The sequence below is a fragment of the Oreochromis niloticus genome, unplaced genomic scaffold (genome assembly GCF_001858045.2).
Source record: "Oreochromis niloticus isolate F11D_XX unplaced genomic scaffold, O_niloticus_UMD_NMBU tig00002015_pilon, whole genome shotgun sequence".
In the NCBI taxonomy this organism is placed as follows: domain Eukaryota; kingdom Metazoa; phylum Chordata; class Actinopteri; order Cichliformes; family Cichlidae; genus Oreochromis; species Oreochromis niloticus.
In genome coordinates, this window is record NW_020327533.1 from 157,042 (window position 1) to 180,605 (window position 23,564).

At 40.1% G+C, this 23,564-nt stretch overlaps 1 protein-coding gene and 1 long non-coding RNA gene across 3 annotated transcripts; one reads left to right on the forward strand and one right to left on the reverse strand.

The window, feature by feature from the left end:
• Positions 1-6,218: 6,218 nt before the first annotated feature.
• LOC102077777 (uncharacterized protein C22orf31-like) lies at positions 6,219-7,311 on the reverse strand. 2 transcript variants are annotated; one of them, XM_025904505.1, is made up of 4 exons: positions 7,251-7,311; positions 6,890-6,958; positions 6,605-6,807; positions 6,219-6,504 (listed from the first exon to the last, which is right to left on the reverse strand). In XM_025904505.1, the coding sequence occupies exons 3-4, from the start codon at positions 6,781-6,783 to the stop codon at positions 6,306-6,308; spliced, it is 378 nt and encodes a 125-aa protein (XP_025760290.1). In that variant the 5' UTR covers positions 6,784-6,807; positions 6,890-6,958; positions 7,251-7,311; the 3' UTR covers positions 6,219-6,305. The 2 variants fall into 2 exon arrangements, with proteins under 2 accessions (XP_025760290.1, XP_025760289.1); XM_025904504.1 differs by lacking the exon at positions 7,251-7,311 and having other exon boundaries at positions 6,890-7,041.
• A 2,241-nt stretch (positions 7,312-9,552) lies between these two features.
• Positions 9,553-17,184, forward strand: LOC102080387 (von Willebrand factor A domain-containing protein 5A). The gene is made up of 17 exons (XR_003217652.1): positions 9,553-9,655; positions 9,853-10,055; positions 10,145-10,403; positions 11,593-11,759; positions 11,843-11,957; positions 12,094-12,269; positions 12,373-12,461; positions 12,605-12,749; positions 12,844-12,863; positions 12,983-13,064; positions 13,160-13,318; positions 13,415-13,513; positions 13,644-13,852; positions 13,933-13,992; positions 16,305-16,453; positions 16,620-16,743; positions 16,858-17,184. It is a non-coding gene; the product is annotated as a von Willebrand factor A domain-containing protein 5A (long non-coding RNA).
• Positions 17,185-23,564: the final 6,380 nt, after the last annotated feature.

Sequence of the window (23,564 nt, forward strand, 5' to 3'; positions counted from 1 at the left end):
TTCAACAGGCGAGAGAATGACAGGGGAGGCTGTCATAAAGTTCAACATGCGCACACAGCTGTATAGAAACTCCGTCGTGCTAGCTAGAACGCAGTACGAGTTATTGTAAGTGATTGAAAAAGTCAGCACAACGAAAATAAACTCCACCTAAACTCGGTTTATATCTGACCGAAATAGAGTGCAGTTCATAACTTCTTACCTGAAATTCAGTTCACCTCACGCTCCTGCCTTCGCTTTCCCTGATCCACGATTGACCTCCGCGTTAGCAAACACCGGTCGCCTGCCTCGTATGTCTCATTCGCGGCATATCCTTTCTGTCATACACCGGTGGATAGCTGCCCACTGTTGTAGCTCCGCGTTATAGCACCACCAAACAACTCAGTTATTTTTTCCACATCCAGCTGTAACTCCGATTCTATGCGAGCATTTGCGAGAGACCGGGGAGGTGAAACGACAGAGAGAGTCCCCTCGCTATCCATTTGCAGCCAAGTGCGGCAGCTAGCTAGGTAGCCGGCTAGCTGTCAGGCAGGACTGACGTAGTCAGAGCACTGTCGCTAAATATGGGATGTCTTGATAAAACAAGCAGATATTTGAAGTTTACACACCTACATTCTCGCCTGAAAATATCTTAAAAGCTTATTTTGTGACCTAGAAACACGAATAAAAGACATATAAAACGAAGTGGTGGCCGCCATTGTTCACTCTGTAGAGGCGTGCTATGAATTGTGGGATATGGAGTTTTCAACACAAGGATAAATCTTTTCGGCTGTACTACTCCCGGTATACCACTAGAGAGAGCCAAGACACCACAAATGAAGTCTGTTTATTTGGCGCCAAAAGATGAATTGGCCTAAATTTGCACTAAAATATTAATATTTAAAAAACTATAAACGTTATAAACACCAAAAGTCATAACATAATAGTCCAGCTCCAGCCGCACAAAATGATCTAACATATGTAACCCTAATGTCAAAACTGTTTGGCAGAGGAGCGCGGGAAAATTTTCACTAAATATTAATATTTAAAAAACTATAAAATTCATAAACACCAAAAGTCATAGCACACCATTCCAGATCCGGCCGCACAAAATGAGGTAACATATATGAAGCTTGTCTCAAAACTGCGAGGCGAGATTCGCTGCAAAATTTCAGGCGGAAACTGGAGAATAATAATAATAGGCGGAAACTGGAGAATAATAATAATAATAATAATAATAATAAATCCGAGGAATAGTAATATGTGTGCCTCTTGGCATAGGCACACATAATAATAATAAATCCGAGGAATAGTAATATGTGTGCCTCTTGGCATAGGCACACATAATAATAAATCCGACGAATAGTAATATGTGTGCCTCTTGGCATAGGCACACATAATAAAATAAAACTCAGAAGCGTCTGTGTGTTGTATTCTTCTTCTTCTTCTTCTTATTATTATTATTATGATTATTATCATTATTGTGATTATGCTTCATTTTCATGTACTGGGGTATCAATGACCCCCATGCTGCCGCAGCAGCTTCTGTGCGTGGTCCCTAAGTGCTACGTTTTCTTTCCCGATCCCCTGACGAACCCATTAGAATCGCTCTGGGGCACTCTTCGACCCCAAATGATCGTTCTGGTTTTTTTTTTACATTTTCATTCAGCTGTCTCTACTGAGGGTGGGGTACTCTGGGACCCCCGGGGTCTGGGGCTGCCCCGAAGGGGAGCAGAAGGGTTAGAATCGCTCTGGGGCACTGTTCGACCCCAAATGATCGTTCTGTTTTTTTTTTTTACATTTTCATTCAGCTGTCTCTACTGAGGGTGGGGTACTCTGGGACCCCCGGGGTCTGGGGCTGCCCCGAAGGGGAGCACAAGGGTTAGAATCGCTCTGGGGCACTGTTCGACCCCAAATGATCGTTCTGTTTTTTTTTTTACATTTTCATTCACCTGTCTCTACTGAGGGTGGGGTACTCTGGGACCCCCGGGGTCTGGGGCTGCCCCGAAGGGGAGCACAAGGGTTAAACGTGCTTCGGAGTTTTGTTTTTGAGTTTGTACGTGCTTTGCAATTTGTACGTGCTTCAGAATTTGTACGTGCTTCGCAATTTATACGTGCTTCGGAGTTTTGTTTTTGAGTTTGTACGTGCTTTGCAATTTGTACGTGCTTTCAGAATTTGTACGCGCTTCAGAGTTTGTACGTGTTTTTGAGTTTTACGTGCTTTGCAATTTGTACGTGCTTCGGAATTTATACGTGCTTCGGAGTTTGTACGTGTTTTGGAGTTTGTACATGCTTTGCAGTTTGTACGTGCTTCAGAATTTGTACGTCTTCGGAATTTGTACGTGTTTTGGAGTTTGTACGTGTTTTGGAGTTTGTACGTGCTTCAGAATTTGTACGTGTTTTGGAGTTTGTACGTGCTTTGCAGTTTGTACGTGCTTCATAATTTGTACATGCTTCGGAAGTTGTACGTGTTTTGGAGTTTGTACGTGCTTTGGAATTTGTATGTGTTTTGGAGTTTGTACGTGCTTTGCAGTTTGTACGTGCTTCAGAATTTGTACGTCTTCGGAATTTGTACGTGTTTTGGAGTTTGTACGTGCTTTGCAATTTGTATGTGCTTCAGAATTTGTACGTGCTTCGGAATTTATACGTGCTTCGGAGTTTTGTTTTTGAGTTTGTACGTGCTTTGCAATTTGTACGTGCTTCAGAATTTGTACGTGCTTCGGAGTTTGTACGTGTTTTTGAGTTTGTACGTGCTTTGCAATTTGTACGTGCTTCAGAATTTATACGTGCTTCGGAGTTTGTACGTGTTTTGGAGTTTGTACATGCTTTGCAGTTTGTACGTGCTTCAGAATTTGTACGTGCTTTGGAATTTGTACGTGTTTTGGAGTTTGTACGTGCTTCAGAATTTGTACGTGTTTTGGAGTTTGTACGTGCTTTGCAGTTTGTACGTGCTTCAGAATTTGTACGTGCTTCGGAATTTGTACGTGCTTTGGAATTTGTACGTGTTTTGGAGTTTGTACGTGCTTTGCAGTTTGTACGTTCTTCAGAATTTGTACGTGCTTCGGAATTTGTACGTGCTTTGGAATTTGTACGTGTTTTTGAGTTTGTACGTGCTTTGGAGTTTGTACGTGCTTCAGAATTTGTACGTGCTTCGGAGTTTGTACATGTTTTTGAGTTTGTACGTGCTTCTCCAAACTCCAAAGCACGTACAAACTCAAAAACACATCCAAACTGCAAAGTACGTGCTTTAGAATTTGTACGTGCTTTGCAGTTTGTACGTGCTTCATAATTTGTACATGCTTCGGAATTTGTACGTGTTTTGGAGTTTGTACGTGCTTTGGAATTTGTATGTGTTTTGGAGTTTGTACGTGTTTTGGAGTCTGTACGTGCTTCGGAATTTATACGTGCTTCGGAGTTTGTACGTGTTTTGGAGTTTGTACATGCTTTGCAGTTTGTACGTGCTTCAGAATTTGTACGTGCTTTGGAATTTGTACGTGTTTTGGAGTTTGTACGTGCTTCAGAATTTGTACGTGTTTTGGAGTTTGTACGTGCTTTGCAGTTTGTACGTGCTTCAGAATTTGTACGTGCTTCGGAATTTGTACGTGCTTTGGAATTTGTACGTGTTTTGGAGTTTGTACGTGCTTTGCAGTTTGTACGTTCTTCAGAATTTGTACGTGCTTCGGAATTTGTACGTGCTTTGGAATTTGTACGTGTTTTTGAGTTTGTACGTGCTTTGGAGTTTGTACGTGCTTCAGAATTTGTACGTGCTTCGGAGTTTGTACATGTTTTTGAGTTTGTACGTGCTTCTCCAAACTCCAAAGCCCGTACAAACTCAAAAACACATCCAAACTGCAAAGTACGTGCTTTAGAATTTGTACGTGCTTTGCAGTTTGTACGTGCTTCATAATTTGTACATGCTTCGGAATTTGTACGTGTTTTGGAGTTTGTACGTGCTTTGGAATTTGTATGTGTTTTGGAGTTTGTACGTGTTTTGGAGTTTGTACGTGCTTCGGAATTTATACGTGCTTCGGAGTTTTGTTTTTGAGTTTGTACGTGCTTTGCAGTTTGTACGTGCTTCATAATTTGTACATGCTTCGGAATTTGTACGTGTTTTGGAGTTTGTACGTGCTTTGGAATTTGTACGTGTTTTGGAGTTTGTACGTGCTTTGCAGTTTGTACGTGCTTCATAATTTGTACATGCTTCGGAATTTGTACGTGTTTTGGAGTTTGTACGTGCTTTGGAATTTGTACGTGTTTTGGAGTTTGTACGTGCTTTGCAATTTGTACGTGCTTCAGAATTTGTACGTGCTTCGGAATTTATACGTGCTTCGGAGTTTTGTTTTTGAGTTTGTACGTGCTTCAGAATTTGTACGTGCTTCGGAATTTGTACGTGTTTTGGAGTTTGTACGTGCTTTGCGGTTTGTATGTGCTTCAGAATTTGTACGTGCTTCGGAATTTGTACGTGTTTTGGAGTTTGTACGTGCTTTGGAGTTTTCATGTGCTTTGTCTCTAGGGGCCACTGTAGCAGATGTCCTTTTGCCATTAATTATGCCAGAATTTTAGTTTTCATTGTCAATACTTGTGTTTTATACTAGGAGAGACTGTAGCTAAAAAGTATATACATATTTTTTATTTGCAGTAACTGACCATATTTACTACTAAGATATACTGTTTTATTAAGCAGCTTGAGCTTCTTAATTTTTTTTTTTTTTTACCGTAGTTTTCACAATAATTCTAACAATGTTTTGACTTTTTGGTACAGTTAAAAGTACGGTATGTTTTTGGTGATTAATATACAGTTGTAGATTGTAAATTCAAATGATTATAGCAGAAAAGACTGTTATTCATACAGAATTATTACGTAAATTATAGGGTGATTAATTGTAAATAATGTTAGAAATTTTTCTTGTTGTTTTCAAAGACAATGGGCCATATTACTGTACATTAATGTACTTTAAACATTTTAGCAGTGCAAAAATTAAAGCAATTTACCATTTTTCAATTTACAGTGATTCAACATAAATATTACAATTATCTACTTTTTTGGATTTAATGGTCATTTACCGTTGCCATTTCGCAGTTATTTACTGTAATTTTTATGTACATTTCTTACGGTGTTCCTGATGTTGCATTCATTTGGTATAGCTTGGTCTATCACGACAGCCTTCTTGCTCTGCTTATTGGCGATGGCTAACTGGTGTAAAGTGCACTTACCAGCAGAAATCTGCACATCTGTCACAAAGCGCTCCTTGCGAGGAAATTTGTGTTGTTTGGCAGCCAGATCTGCAATGGCCCTCATGATTTCATCCCAGAGAGTGGCCACCTTGTCTGGGTGCTCTAGACCCCAAACAGCATCTGACGGTACGGTGAGGACGATGTTTTCAAACTCCAACTCTGCCCAGGGCCCAGGAGCCGTGCGCAGCAATGACCACTCAGCTGCAGTTGTTACACCTAAAAAGAATAAAGAGAGGAGTGGATCTATTAAAATGCTTTGAATCATTGCATATTAAAAACATATATAAAATGTTCTATTCAAAGTACAAACTTGTGTCACAGTTCCAAGAAAAATCCAGCTTGTTCTTAAACAAAACTGTGGAACCAATCTGCCTTTAGAGATTAGACAGGCCTCTTCTCTGCCTGTTTTTCAATCACTTCTGAAAACCCTTTGACACCCTGTGAGATGTTTTTTTTTTTAGTTGATTGTAGTGATTAGCGAGATGATGATATTGATCTTAGTGAGATGTGGGCCCTGGCCCTGCTCATATATATATACATATATAACTTTTCAACAGAAAATACCTGCTGACGTCTCAGCTTGCACAGCTTAAGTCATTGTTAAGGGTAGAGGGACACACCTGTATGATGACCACAACTACAGTTTTTATGAGGTTGACCATAAGCACAGTTTTCATTGACTGCGATAGCCAACTGTGGTAACATTTTGGGAGTAATGTAAAGGCTGGATGCACAGATGAATTGACAGGTGAGAAGCTTTACGAGAGCTCTGTCTGAGATAAGAAGCGAGAGAGATTGCTTTACTCTGGTTACATTTAGTATTTTTTTTTAAATTTTTTGCAAGAACTTCTAGAAGAGGATGGAGGCTGTAGTAGGAGCACGAGGAGTTTATCCGAGTGGGCAGACAGTCTTACAGTGAATGCAAAGTGTGAAGGTGGAGCTGAAAGGGTGGTGCGTCAGCAATTTGTGTCCTGCAGGTGATTTTGTCACTATTGAATTCATTTAAAAGTTTTATTTAGAGATTATTTAAAGCTTATTTACACAGACTCAGTAACTGTTCTCATTTCTTTCACTGTTTCTCTGAGCTGTTCAGCTCAGCACTCGGGTTCTTCCGTAGTATCCACATTAAATTCAGGAGGACACTCTTCAACTCCGTAAGTCACGTCCACGTGAAGGCGGCCGTCTTCATCAGTAGACATAATCATTGTGGGACGGTTCAGTCTCTCCCATAGCTTCTTCTTTATGAGGTGTCCCAGCTCCAAACTGTATGGACGGAGCTGTCCGTTCTCGTCTCTGTGAGGAACAGAAGAAACAGAAAGTTTTAAGCCATTTCTTTTGTCGGGCACGGTGGGGGTTGGGGGTGGGGGGCAACAGAGGTTTGATCCACACTGACCTCAGCATATCATCGACCACTTCATGGTACACCTGCTGGTACTCTTCTACTGAGCGGTTGTGGATCTTTAGAGGGCTGTCTGGCCGAGGTGCAACAGTAGAAGGTTGGAGGTTGGGGGCTGTATTTGAGACCGGAGGCAGCTCAGCATCAGGGATGGTGGCTGATGGTCTTGTGAGCATGTCGTCTGCATCCGAGGTGGAGGCCTGAGGGGTGGAAGACATATATCTATCATCTATTTGTTATTAATTTAGCACCACAGCAGAAAGTCTAGAAGAGACAGACAACCTTGGTTTTTCTCCTTTTCTGGGGAAGAATGTCTGCACTTGGAGAGCGCTGGCGTTTCACTTGAGTGTGCTGTAAGTGGAAAAAGGCAGTAAGACACAAGAAAATCCTTAAAAACATCCTACAAGAGACAAATCTCCATCAGAAACATTGACCACTCTCACAGGAGATGACCCTCAAAAATTGCCCAGATCTTAAGATGTAAGAAGAGATTTAAAACATGAGTAGCAACAGAGCACAACCGTAAATAAAGATTTGATGGAAAGTAAACAAGTGTTGTAAATGAATCCAACAAGCAGAGCAGTATTATTTCTAATATATTCACATATTTTATCGTTTAACATATGAGAATCAGATGTGTAACCTGCTCATCCTTGAAGCACTGACACGGCCTACAAGGTTGCCGAGGTCTTGTGAGAGCTCATTTGTTTTACCCATCACGAGATGTTTCTTGTGTGACACATTGGTAATGAGACACCTTTTCAGAGGCCATCAGTTGGGACTGAAGCAACTGATATTAATTTGCACTAAGTGTCAGAACTGCTTTAAAAATACTGATAGATATTCTTCTTTCCATGCCCTTTTGCACTTCCCTTTCTTCATGCGTTTTCCCTCTGTGTCATTTCTCATTTTTACACATAATTTATGGACATGTTCGTCTTGATTTCTTAGTATTTTTGGATTTGATGAGTTATTAATGATTTCTGGTTAGAGCTTCATGTCAGTAACACCTTTAGAAATACATTAACTTAGAAAATTGGTGACATGTTTAATACTTATTTTAGCTACTGTGTGTATGTGAGAGAAAAAGACTCTTCACCACCACCTGGTGGTTGCAGGAAATTCTGAGCAATGATTTTGTGGAGAAGTAAAATAGAATCAAAGGCTTTACACTGCTGCGTCTCCATTTCAGACGCATTAGTTACATTTGTAAGTGTGAAAATTTGACGATATACTATAAAAAAGTTCAAATGGTTTCTTTTGGTGAATTATTTGGAAAACGGATAAAACATTTGAGGTACTGCAGACATCAAATAAGGATAGACTGGAATGAATAAGTTTCATGATTTGGATAATGCAAAAAATGATATTCAGGGATTTATTTACATTTTGTATTTTGCATCTTTTTCCTGATTTTAACTCTCTTTTCCTGATTTTAACTCTCTTTTACAAAATTGTTTTGGCTTTATGATTGAATTAAGATTTTGTTTTGCTTCAGCTTGTCTGTAAATCCACTTCAAAGACACTGTTTTTAAATCATGATTATAACTTTGTCTTGTGTCACACAGTTTTATACCTTCGCGAATAAAATTTTTCAGATTCCTGTGAGATCAGTAAAGGTAAGTAGTTTTACTGGAGCATGTGCAAACATAAACTGAATAATAGTGTATAAAACAAAACAGAGTTTGTGCCACCTTTATTCTTCAGCGGAGCCTGAACTCCCTTAGAAGCTTTCTTGTAATTTCTTTCTTTATTTAAAATTCAGGAATAGTTCTCCGCCTGGCTTGACTAACCAACAAGCAAATAGCATTCCTGGGAAAGTGGTCGGGTACTAGGATTTATTTCTACAAGCATTCTGGAAAACTATTGCTTAAAGCCACTTTGAAAAATTGGAGAAAAGTCCATCTTCTTTAAAGCCAATTTTTCAATTAGTCATTTTTTTAACCAATAAATTGGCACTTTTGAAGTTCCTCCATGGGTTTAGCGGTTAACACATATTCTTAGCGAGAAAGTGGTTGCTTGTTTAATTCCAGACAGACATAAATTCTGCATTCGGGTTTCATCAGGAAGGACATTTGCAGAATAAGCCCTTAAGGAAAGGGAGCAGCTGGAATAAGATTTTAGTTAGAACTCTTTTGTTTTTGGATTGTGTGTTTCTTTGACTTTCTGTCTTAGTTTTTGCTATTTTCCATAGATTTTATTAATGACAGGTAGTATTTTGTTACTTCCCTGACGTTAGTCTAACTTTTAAAAAAAAAAAAAAATGTGATAGTCTTCAGAAGTTTCAACACTTTCTTGTCTTGACTTTGATTTGTAATCTTTGTCACTTTTCAGTCATTTTGATCATTTTAATGAATTATGGGATAGTATTACTACCTTTCATTTAATTGATTGTAGAATATTCTAGTGGTTCAATATTCCAGCTTCTGTCTTCCATACGGAAGGCAGTATAGTATAAAAATTCCCTGTTTATCCAGCCTCATAAATCCTACCCTTGATATTTTGTTGCTTTTTTTAATTTTAAAACCTGAGCTTTTAAAACCTACTGAGAATATTTTGGCCAGTTATTGAATTTAACCAAAATTCTGATACCAAGTAAAATAAAAAAAAATAAGAATAATCAAGATATATTTTCCAACCATAAAATGGAAGAAATCGTGCTACTCTTTGAACTAGATAAATACAAGTTTTTATTTATTTATAGACTGTGACTCAGAGGGGATTGTGCAGGGACTGTCTACAAAGTGCACGGTTGAAAAGAGAAAGAAAGATATCTTAATCTAACTAATGCAATAGGTGTTTTTTAAAATAACTTCCTGCGCTTCTGTAGGTTATATCACAAACTTTAGTTCAGGTGTTTTGTAAAAAGACCTGAGATTGCATCCTTAGCCGTGTCATAATCACTTTCTGTATTCATTCTCTTAGTTTGCCTTTGTATGACATTAATGTGTAAATGTATCAGTACCAGTAAACTAAAATCTATCATTTGTCTGTATATAGGTACAAATACGGGATTCTGCGGTCTGCTAACTGCCCAGAAGGACCCAGGTAAAAAAAAAAAAAACATCCGCTCCTGCATCTCTGATGGCATGAAGGTGGATTCAGATTTGGTGCATCAGAAAACGAAAAATTAGAAAAGTAGGAAAAAAGTGGAAGAAGTATTGATTTAGATCCTACCCCTTTCGTAATTCATTCATAATGTACCATCTGTAAGTTTGGATGTTTTGATTCTATATCTCTGTCAGTTCCTCTGAAGAGCTTTGAGGTGGAGCTGGAGGTGAGGGACCATGTGGCTACAGTGGTCTCCACTCTGAACTACGAGAACAAGGAGGACAAACCATTAGAGGCTGTTTTTGTCTTCCCTCTGCCTGGAGATGCTGCTGTCTGTCATTTCAGTGCTCAGGTTGGACAGACACAGATTGTAGCTGAGCTGAAGGAGAAACAGGAGGTGAGCTGGACAATAAATATAACCTGATTATAAGTGAGCTTCAAAATAAACACAGTGAACGTCACTGACATGTGTCAGCTGTGCTTCAGGCTCGTCAGGAGTATGATGATGCTCTGAGCTCCGGTCAGCAGGCCTTCCTATTGGAGGAGAGTGATGAGAGTCCAGATGTTATATTCTCTCTGCATGTGGGCAGTCTGCCTCCAGGAGAGAGCGCCTCCATCAGGTTGGAGTACGTCACTGAGCTGGCTGTGCAGGCTGATGATGGTCTGAGGTTCTGTCTGCCTGCTGTGCTCAACCCTCCAACTTCAGAATACTTGGACCAGAAACGCTTCAACTATATCAGTGAAAGTCTTGAACCACCTTCCAACCTCCACACCTCTGGCAGAACACAAAATGTAAAAAAAAAAAAAGTGTCTTCCAATTTTGCCAGTTACTGTAAGGCGTGAACACAGAACCAGATATGCAACTGTTGCCACATACAGGAAAACGCATACAGTGAGAAAGATCTGGAAGATAATTAGGTCAAGTTTCAACTTGATTTTCTGGAAGAAAAGGGATTCACTTCTCATCACATTGTGATTGTCAAATATAATATGCTGTGAAAAAGAAATGTTTCAGTCCAGTGAAAAGCTTTAGTGCATCCTCAGAGAAATTACAAAAAGCCCGAATGCTGTATCTCAGACTCTACAGGCCTCAGCTAGCATATCAAATGTTAGATTTCAAGGTATTGGAATAAGACTGAACAAGTGTGGCTTTTTGTTAGGATGCCTGGGTCGTTGACCCAGGGTTTTGAGTTTATTATATTATTTATCATTTCTAGTCTGTGGTTTCTTTGTTAGAGTTCTGTGTTATGGTTTATGTCTCTGTGTTCTCTTGTTACTCTGTTTCCCCTGTCAGCTGTATCCCTTTGTCAAATTCGCGTCTCTGTGTTATGTTTCCTGTTTTACTTTGAAAGTCCTGTCTCATGTAAATATACTCTGATGCATATAAAACTGTAGTTTGAAGTCTGGGCGATGAGATCTGATACTGTCGGCGTACAGTGTTCAGCTCCCACGCTGCGTGTTTCATTAAAATCTTTGTTGACTCCACCTGACTGGGTCAGTGTGTTATTCCGATCCCACACATCTCTCTCTCCTCAAAATGAACCTTAACAAGTTTCTCTTATTTTGCCAAAAGTTAGATCATAAAGAGGTTTATATACTTAACACTTATTAATTCTCGCTGACATAAAATTTTCCCTAAAAGATTTTTTGTTTTTTTCTGAAGAAGGAATAGGCAAGAACTGGTTTGGTTTTCCTCATCATACCGATATGGTTCATTATTCCATCCGTAGGTCATAAAAGTCAAATTATTCTTGTTTTCTGTCACTTTTTTCATTGTTTAGAATTAAAACAGCTGTAAAGTAGTTTTGTTTTGATGCTTATTTTCCTAATTTTATCTGTACCATCATGTGGACCAGAGACTCTTTACAGACCAAATGATTTGAGTGTATCATGCCTCATTAATTACAGCATTTCGAACCTGATGTTGTGTGCAGGTAGTGAAGGTGCAGGTGTCCAGGTGACTTCTGTTCCAGCCTCTCTGGTGCCCTACAGTCTGTCTTTTTCTGCCCGAGTCTCCTCTCCTCGTCCAGTCTCTAAAGTAGAGTCCAACTGTTCCCTGGACCCTCTGCAGTACCTCAACACTGATCAAACCCAGGCCACGGTAGGTAGAGTGCTGATGTGTCTGCTGTGTGTGGTTGTTACTTATTACTGAGGAATAAATATGAATGTGTTTGTGGTGTGCAGGTCAAGCTGGCTGCAGGACACAAGTTTGACAGAGATGTTGAACTGCTGATTTATTACAAAGACGCCCACCAGCCCACTGCTGTGGTGGAGGCAGGACAGGCCTCTGCTGAGCCGGGTGAGTGAAAATATGTGAAGTCATTAGTTTGCAAATAAAAATTATTGATCCCTGTTCTTTAACCTAAAATTTAATTGTGTTGGAGCTATTATAAAATGTAAACTTGGCATTTTTCTGTTCTTTTCATGTGTTTCAGGCTCTCTGATGGGTGATCCAGTGGTGATGGTGAGTCTGTACCCTGAGTTCCCCCAGTCTGTGATGTCTTCAATGGCTTCATGTGGAGAGTTTGTGTTCTTAGTGGATCGATCGGGAAGTATGGACTGTCCTACGAATGACACTGAGCAGCAGGAAACTCGGATCAGCAGTGCCAGGGTATTTATGATGTGGTGTTATAGTTATGAAATATTTCCTCAAATCTTTCCTCAAATTGTTCCTCTCACACAGTGGCCTCACCATCTTTCTCTCTTTCCTTCAGGATACTCTGCTGCTCCTGTTGAATAGCTTACCAATGGGCTGCTATTTCAACATTTACAGTTTTGGGTCTAGTTATGAACAAATCTTCCCGTGAGTTGTATTCATATGATCAGTGATATTACTGTAAATGTCTGATAAGATATCTTCCCTGCTGTTAGACAACATGTTGCCTTTGGATGATTCTGCAAAACTCCAGCTTATGTTTGATCTCACTTGTGTGTTTCTCATGGCAGTAAGAGTGTAGAGTATGGTGAGAAGACCATGGAGGAGGCTCTGAAGAAAGTTGAGCAGATGGAGGCTGATCATGGAGGAACAGAGATCCTGGAGCCCCTCAAACATATTTACAGCCAACCCTGCATTCAAAATCAGCCTAGACAGGTAACACACACACACACACACACACACACAGACCGCCTTAATGATGTCATCCTTAGTCCTTCCTTTTTTCTCATTCATTACTCCAACATGTAAGTTGACCATGAACCAAGCCCTGTATCAGTCTCATATAATCTGCTAATACACACGAGTTGATCTGTTGAGTGACTCCTACTGTTCCTCTCACTCTTGCTTAAAGCTTCTTCTTTTCTTTTTTTTTACTGGTTAAAACACAGCTCTTCTCTCATCAACGGGATGGCCAAGGAAGGAGGAGGTCACGCTCAGTTCATCACAGGGACTGACAGGATGCAACCAAAAGTAAGACAATAAGTCATAAGAATTACAGAAAAAATGATTTGTGTTTTTGAAAAAAAATGGATAGAATATATGATTTCAGTTTTTGTACTCATCAGGTGATGCAGTCGCTGCATTTTTCTCTGCAACCAGCAGTGGAAGATGTTTCTGTTACATGGGATTTACCAAAGGGATCCACTATCACTGTCCTCTCTCCACCAATCACATCATTTTTCCAGGGTCAAAGGTCACTAATTTATGCCCAGCTCACTGGACAGGTAGGAGCAGCATCTTCTCACAGTGTAGATCTCTGTGTTTATGCTTGTCATGTTTAGAAAAGAAGAAAATGGTTTGACACTGTAATTCTGTGTCAGAGCTCAGAGGCAGCAGAGGGCTGTGTGACGCTGAAGTACAGCCTGGCAGGTCATCGCTCTGAGAATCAGCTGCACTTCAGTCTCTGCAGAGGACTCTGGGTAAATGAGCTGTTAATCCACTGGTACAATTACATATATACTTTACAAAAGTTTACTTTGTATGTCTGTATGATCTAAAACATGGTAATTGTGACCATGTCACCATACCAATATTTTCTCTTGTCTGTAGCTTAATAGTCCACAGGTTAGCTGCTCGGACTCTTATTTGCTTGCTAGAGATGGAAGCAGAAAACAATGAGGAAAAAGAAGAAGTAAAAAAGAAGGTGGTGCAGCTGAGTGTCCAATCGGGAGTGAGCAGTTCTTTCACTGCTTTCATTGTTGTCAATACAGACAACAACAAGGAGATTCAAGGACCTCTTCTGCACCGAGATATTCCAAGTAACAAGAATAATTAGCAATCCTATCTACTTCATATTGTTCTTGGGGCATTCTTATCTTATCTTATCTTATCTTATCAGTGGCTGGTCTAATGAGATGTGCTGCTACCCCTTGCTGTTATAGTTCCTCTTTTTCGTCCGGTGAGTTACAAGGTTTGTTACCTTTGCAAACACAGTGTGAGTACTTCTACAAACACAGGTGTGTGTGTGTGTGTGTGTGTGTGCGTGTGTGTGTGTGTGCGTGTGTGAGAAAAAGAATAATTAGTTATAAGGACAAATTAATTAGAGACCACTTCAATGGACTTTTTAAATACCTTTTGTATACAATAATACAAAAAAAGTGAGAGACGTCCGACAATCATATGACCCCCTATGAGGAAGCGTTTTAGTGACTGTGGGAAGGAAAAACTCCTTTTTAATAGGAAGAAATTTCCAGCAGAACCAAGCTCAGGGAAAAACATCCATCTGCTGCGAGGGGTTGGGATGAGGGTAGGAAGACAGGACCAAGATATGCCGTGGAAGAGAGCCAGAGATTCAATTCAATTCAAATCAATTTTATTTATATAGCGCCAAATCACAACAGCAGTCGCCTCAAGGTGCTTGAAGAATAATTAAACGCAGAGAGGTGTATAAACACATAGGACGTGAAAAAGGTGGCTGAAGAAGTATCATGGGAATCCCTCAGCAGTCTAGACCTATTGCAGCATACTTAAAGAGGTTGCTGCTGTCTCGAAGCCTACAGCAGTGAATACGAGTTGTGTTACCATTACAAACTCAGTAAAAGTACACATGCACACATGCTCAGACACAAAATATACAAAAAATTCACCTCTTGCCCCTGCGGGCAGTCTGTCCTTCAAGCTCGCGTCCTCTACCAGAGGCCTGGGAGCTTGAAAGTAACGTATTTTTTTTGGACTATAAGGCGAACCGGATTATAAGACGCATTAAGTAATTCTGTGTTTATATTATACTAACATAGCTGTGTCACTAGTGATCACTTAGCACATCATTATATACCAGCTAGTCCAACTTCAGTAACCCTTCAAACGTCACTGCTGTTTAGTTTTCTGTCTTCATTTATGTTGGAAGTGACAGCAGAGCTGTACGTTTGAATGTTTCAGAAATCTGTCAGAAAATGGTATATCATCTTTAGGTGGAGCTAACTTCTTGCTAACTGATAACTCAGTTAAATTTCATAAATTCTGTTTTCATGGATGCCTGGTTGTTAAACTTAATTGTTACATCTGGTAAAGCAGCAACGCTGATCATTTTATTACAGATGAAAGCCTTCAGACAGTTTTTAGCTCTCAGTGATCCCGCAGTGTTTGACTTTTGGACCTGAAGCTGACGAAGTTTTGGACCCAGATTACTCCACGAGGCTCCTGCCTACGGTAGCCGTAATACTCCGACAATCCATCAAGCCGTGCAGCTTCGTCGCTCACCAAAGTTGTAGTAAAACATGTTTTGACAGATTTTTGGTTTTTTTGTATATCTTTTGTATACAGTAATACAAAAAAGAGAGAAATCCAACAATCATATGACCTCCTATGAGCAAGCGCTTTGATGACTGTGGGAAGAAAAACTCCCTTTTAGCAGGAAGAAATCTCCAGCAGAACCAAGCTCAGGGAGGGGCGGGGCCATCTGCTGCGAGGGGTTGGGATGAGGGTAGGAAGAAAGGACAGAGACACACTGTGGAAGAGAGCCGGAGAGGAAGAATAATTCAATGCAGAGAGGTGTATAAACACATAGGGAGTGAAGAAGGTGACTGAAGAAGAAATACTCAATGCATCATAGGAATCTCGCAGCAGTCTAGACATATTGCAGCATAACTAAGGAAGGAATAAGGGTCACCTGATCCAGCCCTAACTATATGCTTTATCAAAAAGGGAAGTTTTAAACATAGTCTTAAAAGTACAGAGGGTGTCTGTCACCCAAATCCAAACTGGGAGCTGGTTCCACAGGAGTTAAACACAAGTACAGCTCAGTCAGAGAGCGGCTGACACGATGCTATAAAGTCTTTAAGATACGGTGGAGCTCGATTATTCAACACCTTGTATGTGAGGAGCAGGATTTTAAATTAGATTCTGGATGAATCTTCTAGGAATGCAATCTAAATAATTCAGTAGAACAGTATCAACTTACAGTAATAACATTTGGCATCACATGGCAGCTTCGAGTAAAGAAATCATCATCAAATATTCATAAAATTATGAAATATATCTGGTTGTAAAAGCTGCTCTTTTGTTAAGTGTTACTCTTTTAATTGCAACACGCGGATACTAACCAAGTCATTAGAACTATTTTCTTAGTAACTCATTAATAGCTTAATATTTTGTTCATTTAAGACGATTTTATTAAATAAATTAAACTCATAGCAGGAGAGTTGTCAGCATAAAAAATGTTATGATTTTACTTTGATTTTCAAATTTCCTCTTCACAACTGCTGAATGAAGAATTTCCACATGCTAAGAAGCCACCCAGAGACCCTTTGCTGCAGTTAGTCTCCCTCCAGAAGGCGTCTGGCTGCTGGCTGCTTGATGCAGCTCTGGCTGCTGCACTGGGAAAGACCAACGAGGAGGTGGAAAAGTCAAAGCCTGAAAAGGTGGGTAAGAATAATGAGACACAGTAATAGTGGGTGTTTGTAACGTATTCATTAAAATGGTTTCAAAAGTGAATTTTCAAAATGACACACTCATGTTAACGAACATCTGCATGCTGCCTCACTTAATTTAATATTTAACTACATGACTGCTGATTCTATACACTAGGCCAGCAGTGAAGTGTGGGCCACCATTCTGGCTCTGATCTGGCTTCATGGTTTCAAGATGGATGCAAAGGACGAGTGGGAGCTTCTGGCTGCAAAGGCCGTATCATGGCTCAGTGCGCAAAAAGGTAGCAAACACAAAAATAAGCATTCAGTTTGTGATGGTTATACTGAGTTGCTACAGTCGGTCAGTTATTAAGATGCTAATTGGTTATTTTGTTTTGTGTTTCCTTTTTTTCCAGCACCATCTGTGACCGAGTGTGTGGAAGCCAGAAATATATTGTTGGGTTGCAGTGTGCAAAAAAACTGCCCTTGGCCTCTGAGGTTTTTATTAAGCTAATAACGTCTTTACGATTCATGCACAGAAGCAGATTTACTTCATCCTTCATCCACATTAATCTTTGCATCATCCAACTTTATTATCTAATGTGCCTTATTTTATGCTGCATGTGTCCAAAGTCAGCTTTGTAGGAGGACCAGAGATTATTGCTTTTGTATTCTCATTTTAATGTTGCTGTTTGCTTGAAAGCATCAAATATTAAACAAATAAAAACACACATGAGTTTGGACCCATCATTCCTTCTAATGAGTCACCATGAAAAAAAATAATTTCATTTTAAAATATTTAAAAAGACCAACTCACCTGGCCAGTTTTGTCTTTCAACACATTTTATTCAAACTTGGTTGAGGAAAATATGCAGCTTGAATTCAAAGTCATAGTAAAGCAAAGTTTCCCCTATTCCAATGCAAATCTTTCATTCTTTAATTTATGTCATGCAAGTAAACAGCTGGACATAATGTCCACTAACAAGTGAGACCTCATCATCAGCCATGTCTCAGAGCGAGTGAAATCAAGGCCAGCAGAGGGAATGCAGAGCTAGATTTGTTCTGCAGTCATGAGCCATCCATCACATGCTCTTAATACAACCACAAACAAACTATAATTTGTTCACCTGAGTAATGGCTGCTACAACAAAGCTATTTTTAAACCTCCATGTTTGACATTTTGAAACCAGAAACCTTTGCCCAGAAGGTAGAAACTGAAACTCACTATGCAACAGCTGTGAGCCATCAAGACAAATTAAACCAGCAAACTGCTGTAACTGTCTGGTGTACAGGGATGCTCGGCTCAGCTGTGGATCAGCCTGCTCGACCACTTAATAATTTAATCGAGTGAGTTTCTGTTTTTTACAGATAAGTATCCAAACAATGACCCTAAATAAAGATCAAAAGGATTCAATGAAAGCACAATAAAAAAAACTCATCACGGTTGTATCAATGTGGAAATGAGATCAGAACATGATTTCTTAACGGAGGGCTGCAGGCCTGGTATGGGACAAAAAAATCAGCCCTGATATTTTAGGTCCAGGCGGTACCATGTTCAGTCCAACATGAAAAAAACAAAAAACAGATGTAACACTTGTAATGTGATCATCAAAGAATATGATTTTTAGCAGTGATACCTGTTCAGTGATACCATAGCAGTGATACCTGTTCTTACACAGGTACGCCTATTCTTTCTTATGGGACTTTACTGTCCCAATCACACAAGAAGATCTTGGTTTAAAGTACATTTTTTGCCATCCCGTAATCTCAAGAATGTTTATGTTAGATTCTGTTTTTAATCAGGTTGTGATCTTAGAGTCAATCTCATAGCACTTGGCCTGTGCTTCAAGGATTCTTATAGTTAGTATGACTCCGGGGTTTTGACTCATTTAAGTTGGTGTTTTGCAGGGAGGAGAGATGAGAGGCAGAGATGAGAGGCATGTAAGACTGCAAGTTTGCTTCTTGGTCCCAACTCTGGATAGTCATGTTTTTAATATGTGCTTAATAAATTTGGCCAGATTTCTAGAAATGAGAGCTGCTCCATCTAAGGAATCTTGTCTCTCCTAACAAGACCGGGTTTCCTCTGGAAAGTTTCCCAATTATCTATGAAGCCCACATCGTTTTTTGGACACCACTCAGCCAGCAAGGAGAACATGCGGCTAAACATGTCACTCCTGGTCTGACTGGGGAGGTGACCAGTGAAAACTACAGACTCCAATATTGTTTCCAAAGTTCCACACCGATTCAATAATCATTTCGATGACCTCCAATCGATGTAACCGGGTATCATTACTGCCGATGTGAATTATAATTTTACTGAATTTACGTTTACCCTGAGCCAGCAGTTTTAAATTTCCCTCAATGTCACCTGCTCTGGCCCCTGGAGGACAATTGGCCATGGTTGCTGGTGTCTCTAACTTCACATGTCTCAGAACAGAATCACCAATTACCAGAGTTTGATCTGGGGAAAAGCAGTTAGACACATTTGATAGGAAAATATATTTAGATTTTTTAAAGAAGTATAAAAGTTAAGTTCACTTAGTTAGATTATACAATTTAAATAAATAAATGTGGTGAATAATTGTTTAAATTATGTATCTTCAGTTGCTGCAACTCTGTTATTAGTACATTCAAATGATGATGCATTATTACCACCTACTGGTAGAATATGGCGATGAAGCTCATCAGCTATTATTTGAAATAAAAACTCACAAAGTGTTGATTTTTAACAGAAAAAAGTATCACTGCTTAACCTTGAATGTTTTTAGGTTTTTATTTCCCATCTCTGCTGATATCAGATATCTGATGTCCACAAAATAATAATATAAAAAAACATCTGACATCAAGTCAGTATCTGATTGGTGCTCTTATAAAAACCTTTCACTAAATATTAAAAAGCCAAAAGAAGTCATTGATTTCAGGTGACAGAGAGGGGCGCTCAGGCCACTGGAATCTGGAGGTGAGGAGGATGAGGGGGTGCTAGCTTTATATTTCTGGGAGTCACCATCAATAAGGTCGTTAAATGGACAACGAACGGCGCTCCTCGTATAAAACAGGCACAACAGAGACTTTATTTCTTCAGAATACTGAAGAAGGCCCACCTATCTGCAAATCTATTAGAGCATTTCTACTCTCAATATAAAGCATCCTGTTGCACTGTATAACTGTCTGGTTTGGGAACAGCTCAGCAGTAGACAGAGAAACTCTCCAGTTTCTCCCCCTCTGCTAAACGGCACAGGTTACTGAATTCACCCACTGCCAGATGAAAGAACAGCTTCTATCCAACAGCTATCACTCAACTGAACCTTTTATCCCACACAGGATAAACCTTCTGTCATGTCAGGTTCCGTGAAGCACCAGGAGTACAAACACTTCCCTTGACATATGGTATTTATCATAACCGAGGCTCAAATTGGACCCAGAAAGCAGACCCAGAAAAGCAATAAGAATATTAAAATGTTTATTTTCAACACACAAGAAAAGATTAAACAGGACAGAGGACTAAAAGAGACTGGCTTAAACTGAAAAACATGGAAAGTGGAATGGATCTCAGCAGCAGGCAACTTTGACCGTACAGCAACAGGACTGATGATGTTTTCAATCTAAGGACCTGAGAATCAGGGAGCCGGTTTCTTAGACATGCACTTCAAAGCAACGTCCCTAGAGGACAGCCAGAACCTCTGACCTACTGTGAAACAGAGCCGAGGACCCCCTTTTGTCAGCAAGGCGGTGGTTGTGTTGAGCAATGTGAAGGAGGGCTGATTTCGTCTGCCTCCAAACCCTGCAGCAGTGATTGAGGTGCACAGGAGGTACAGCGATCCCCCTCTAGAGTCAATTTGAGGTGTGGTGCTTGCATTTAGAAGGTTTTGCTGTGAATAGACAACATGGGGTCAAAAGAGCTCTCCATGCAGGTGAAACAAGCCATGCTTAAGAAGCCAAAACAGAAAAAACCCAAAAGAGAAACGGCTACAATATTAGGAGTGGCAATTTCTACACTTTGGTATTCCTGAGAGGCAGTGTGGGCATGGCTGCCAGTGGCCCAGAGACTTAGTGTTTATTGATGATGATGTGACACAGGACAGGACAGAAGCAGCTAAATTAATTCTGAGGTGTTCAGAGACATACTATCTGCTCAAATCTAGCTAAATGCAGTCAAATTGATTGGGTGGGGTTTCATAATTTAGAGGGGCAATGTTGCGACTTTCATCCATAAATAAAGCCGCGACTGGCTGAGTTGGTTGTGTCCCTGTGACGCGCCTCCAATAATCCATAATGAGTCGTACTTGTACTTTGCGCATTTATTTTAAGAACAAAACAAAAACAGACATTAGCGCTTTCAATCAATTTACTAATAGCGCATGGATTAACTGGTGTGCCAAAAAATGACGGTCAACAGAAAAGTTTGCCCACAAACCACTCACCCAACACACCTGCTGCGAACACCGAGATCAGGTAAATAGACTGTGACCACACCCCCATGCAATCACCTGAGATGCAGGTAAAGCTGTACACCTGTGCCACCATAACAAATAAACAAAACATAAACATTGACTTTGGCTCTTACAGGCAATGACCCAAAACATATAGGCAAAGCAACCTGGCAGTTTATTAAAGCAATGAAGTGGAATATTCTTGAATTACCAAGTCAGTCACCTGATCTTAACCTGATTGAGCATGCGTTTCACCTGCTGAAGACTAAACTGTAGACAGAAATGCCCTCAAACAAACAGCAACTGAAAGCCACTGCAGTAAAGGCCTGGCAAAGCATTAAAAAAAGGAGGAAACTCAGCATCTAGTGAAATCTATGAGTTCAAGACTTCAGGCTGTTGTTGCCAGCAATGGTATTTCAATGAAGAAAAGAACATTGTTTTATTAATTTTGTCCAAATACTTTTGAGCCCCTGAAATGATGTGTTTGTGTTAAAAAGTTAATGTTAAAATAAATATAAATAAATAAATAAATAATAATTAATAAATAAAAATAAATAATTAAATAGTTAAAAAGTCCTTGGTTCCTCATATATTTATGTAATCTTTTAGTTCACTAAACTAAAATAAAGCTGAGAGTCTGCACTTCAACTGCATCTGAGATGTTTCATTTAAAATTCATTGTGGTACATACAGAACAAAATTAGAAAAACAATTGTCTCTGTCCAAATATTTGTGTACCTAACTTTAACTCTCTCTCCTCCTCCACTACAGGCCTATCTCCCTTTGAAGGATTTCTAGGGTAAAATGGTATATGGCCTGTACTTGTATAGCACTTTACTTAGTCCCTAAGGACCCCAAAGCGCTTTACACTACATTCAGTCATTCACACACTGGTGATGGCAGCTACATTGTAGCCACAGCTGCCCTGGGACACACTGACAGAGGCGAGACTGCCAGACACTGTCGCCACCGCGCCCCCTGACCACCACCAGTAGGTGAAGTGTCTTACCCAAGGACACAATGACCGAGACTGTCGGAGCCGGGGCTCGAACCGGCAGCCTTCCGATTACAAGACAAACTGCCAACTGTTGAGCCAGCCGCCAACCACCACTCTTCCAATCCATCTAAGCCAACCTCACCATGCCATCCATTCAGCATCACGTAAAACGGAGCTGGCGGATTAGGTCCTCTGTCCTGGACTACGAGCCTGGGAAAAAAGGTATGGCTCTCAGCTAAGGACATACCCTTAAAAATCTTTGGCATGCACCATGCCTCATTGGACCTCATAAAATCGACTACAACATCTGCCCTTCTCTTGTGAAAACTCAAGCTACCTTCATTCCTTCACATCCACCCGGTGTTTCATGTTTCCAATACAACAAACCCACTCCTTCCAGCCCATTGCCCTTCCTGCCTCTCTGCTCATCTTAAAACCCTGCAAAAGGTCACAAACAATCAGCCTCTTGGATCATTCTCAGCACAGTTCTCTCTTTCACCGTCCTGCTAAACAAGTAAGAAAATCAGTTGCTGTGCTTCACCTTTGCTTCACTTACCTCTTACCTTTGAGTCACTTACCTCTGTGTTAGTACTTACCAAAATATTGCCTCTTGCCCCTCTGACAGATGACCTCGCCTGAGAAAACAAAATAAAACAAAAAAACCTTAAAATGGCTGCAACTGCTGTGCTCCCTAAATTAGTACAAATGGGGGGAAAGGAGAGTGGGCATGTTAAATATTAGTTAGAGTTTCTTAAACTTTCACTCTTAGAAAGCATTCTGTTTCAAAGTGAGCACTTCAAAGACATGATGTTTGTGCAGGTCTCCACTCCTTCCTTCTCATGTTAGCCAGCCACTGGTTCAGTCTCGCTGCTCCATCATCACCTTTAGTAAAACGAGAGGCTCAGAAGCAACAAGAGTATTGTGTGAAAAGAGATCTGAATAAACAACAACAAAGCAGACCCCCCCCCGGCTGTGTTGTGTTCTTGCACTAGAACACAACTGATTGTTCTTTATTTTTATCTGAATCTTCCCACAGCAATGGTAAGAAGTTAAACAAGCAGTTTTGACCTCACACACACACACACACACAAAATCACATACGCACATGCTCACGTCACTGAACAAATGTATTCATTTTCCTTGTGTATAAATAAAGAGAAGTGCAAAAACAGAGCAGATCATAGAGCCCCCACTCTGGTGTGAGCGCTCTGTGATCGCCCTTGCAAGTAAAAACTGCAGCGTCTGTGTGTTTCTACCCTTAGACTCTTAGCTGAAGAAGTGTCATTTAAAATAAATGTCTTGACAGTGATTCAGAACATACACCAGTTAGTGCACATCAGAACAAAATGTGGGCATTTGTCATGAAAACTGTGCAGAACATTAGGAAATAAATATACTGTGCAGCAAGACTAGCAGCATAAAACCAGTTTACCTTCATCACTCCAGGCATGATGTTACACTGTCCCAAATATACTCATGGTCCAAGTGAGGAAATGAAATATTTGCTTTTGAAGGAATCCTTTAAAAGCCAAAGATCCTTTTTTATGGATGATGTTTGGTGAGTATTCATGCATGCATCATCCATTAATGTTTGGGAAGAGGGGCTGATTGACTTTGTCAGGACTGTTTTTCCCAAAAAGCCACCAACATGAAACTTTGACAAGCCTTATGGCCAACTCAACCCAACAGATCTTTG

Excerpts from the sequence above, each read along its gene's own strand:
- LOC102077777 (XM_025904504.1), bottom strand. The coding sequence starts at position 7,006 with ATGTTTTTAAGGATTTTCTTGTGTCTTACTGCCTTTTTCCACTTACAG. Across the intron at positions 6,808-6,889 it reads AGAAAAGGAGAAAAACCAAG|GCCTCCACCTCGGATGCAGA; the intron begins GTTGTCTGTCTC and ends TCCACCCCTCAG. Across the intron at positions 6,505-6,604 it reads GTGGTCGATGATATGCTGAG|AGACGAGAACGGACAGCTCC; the intron begins GTCAGTGTGGAT and ends TGTTCCTCACAG.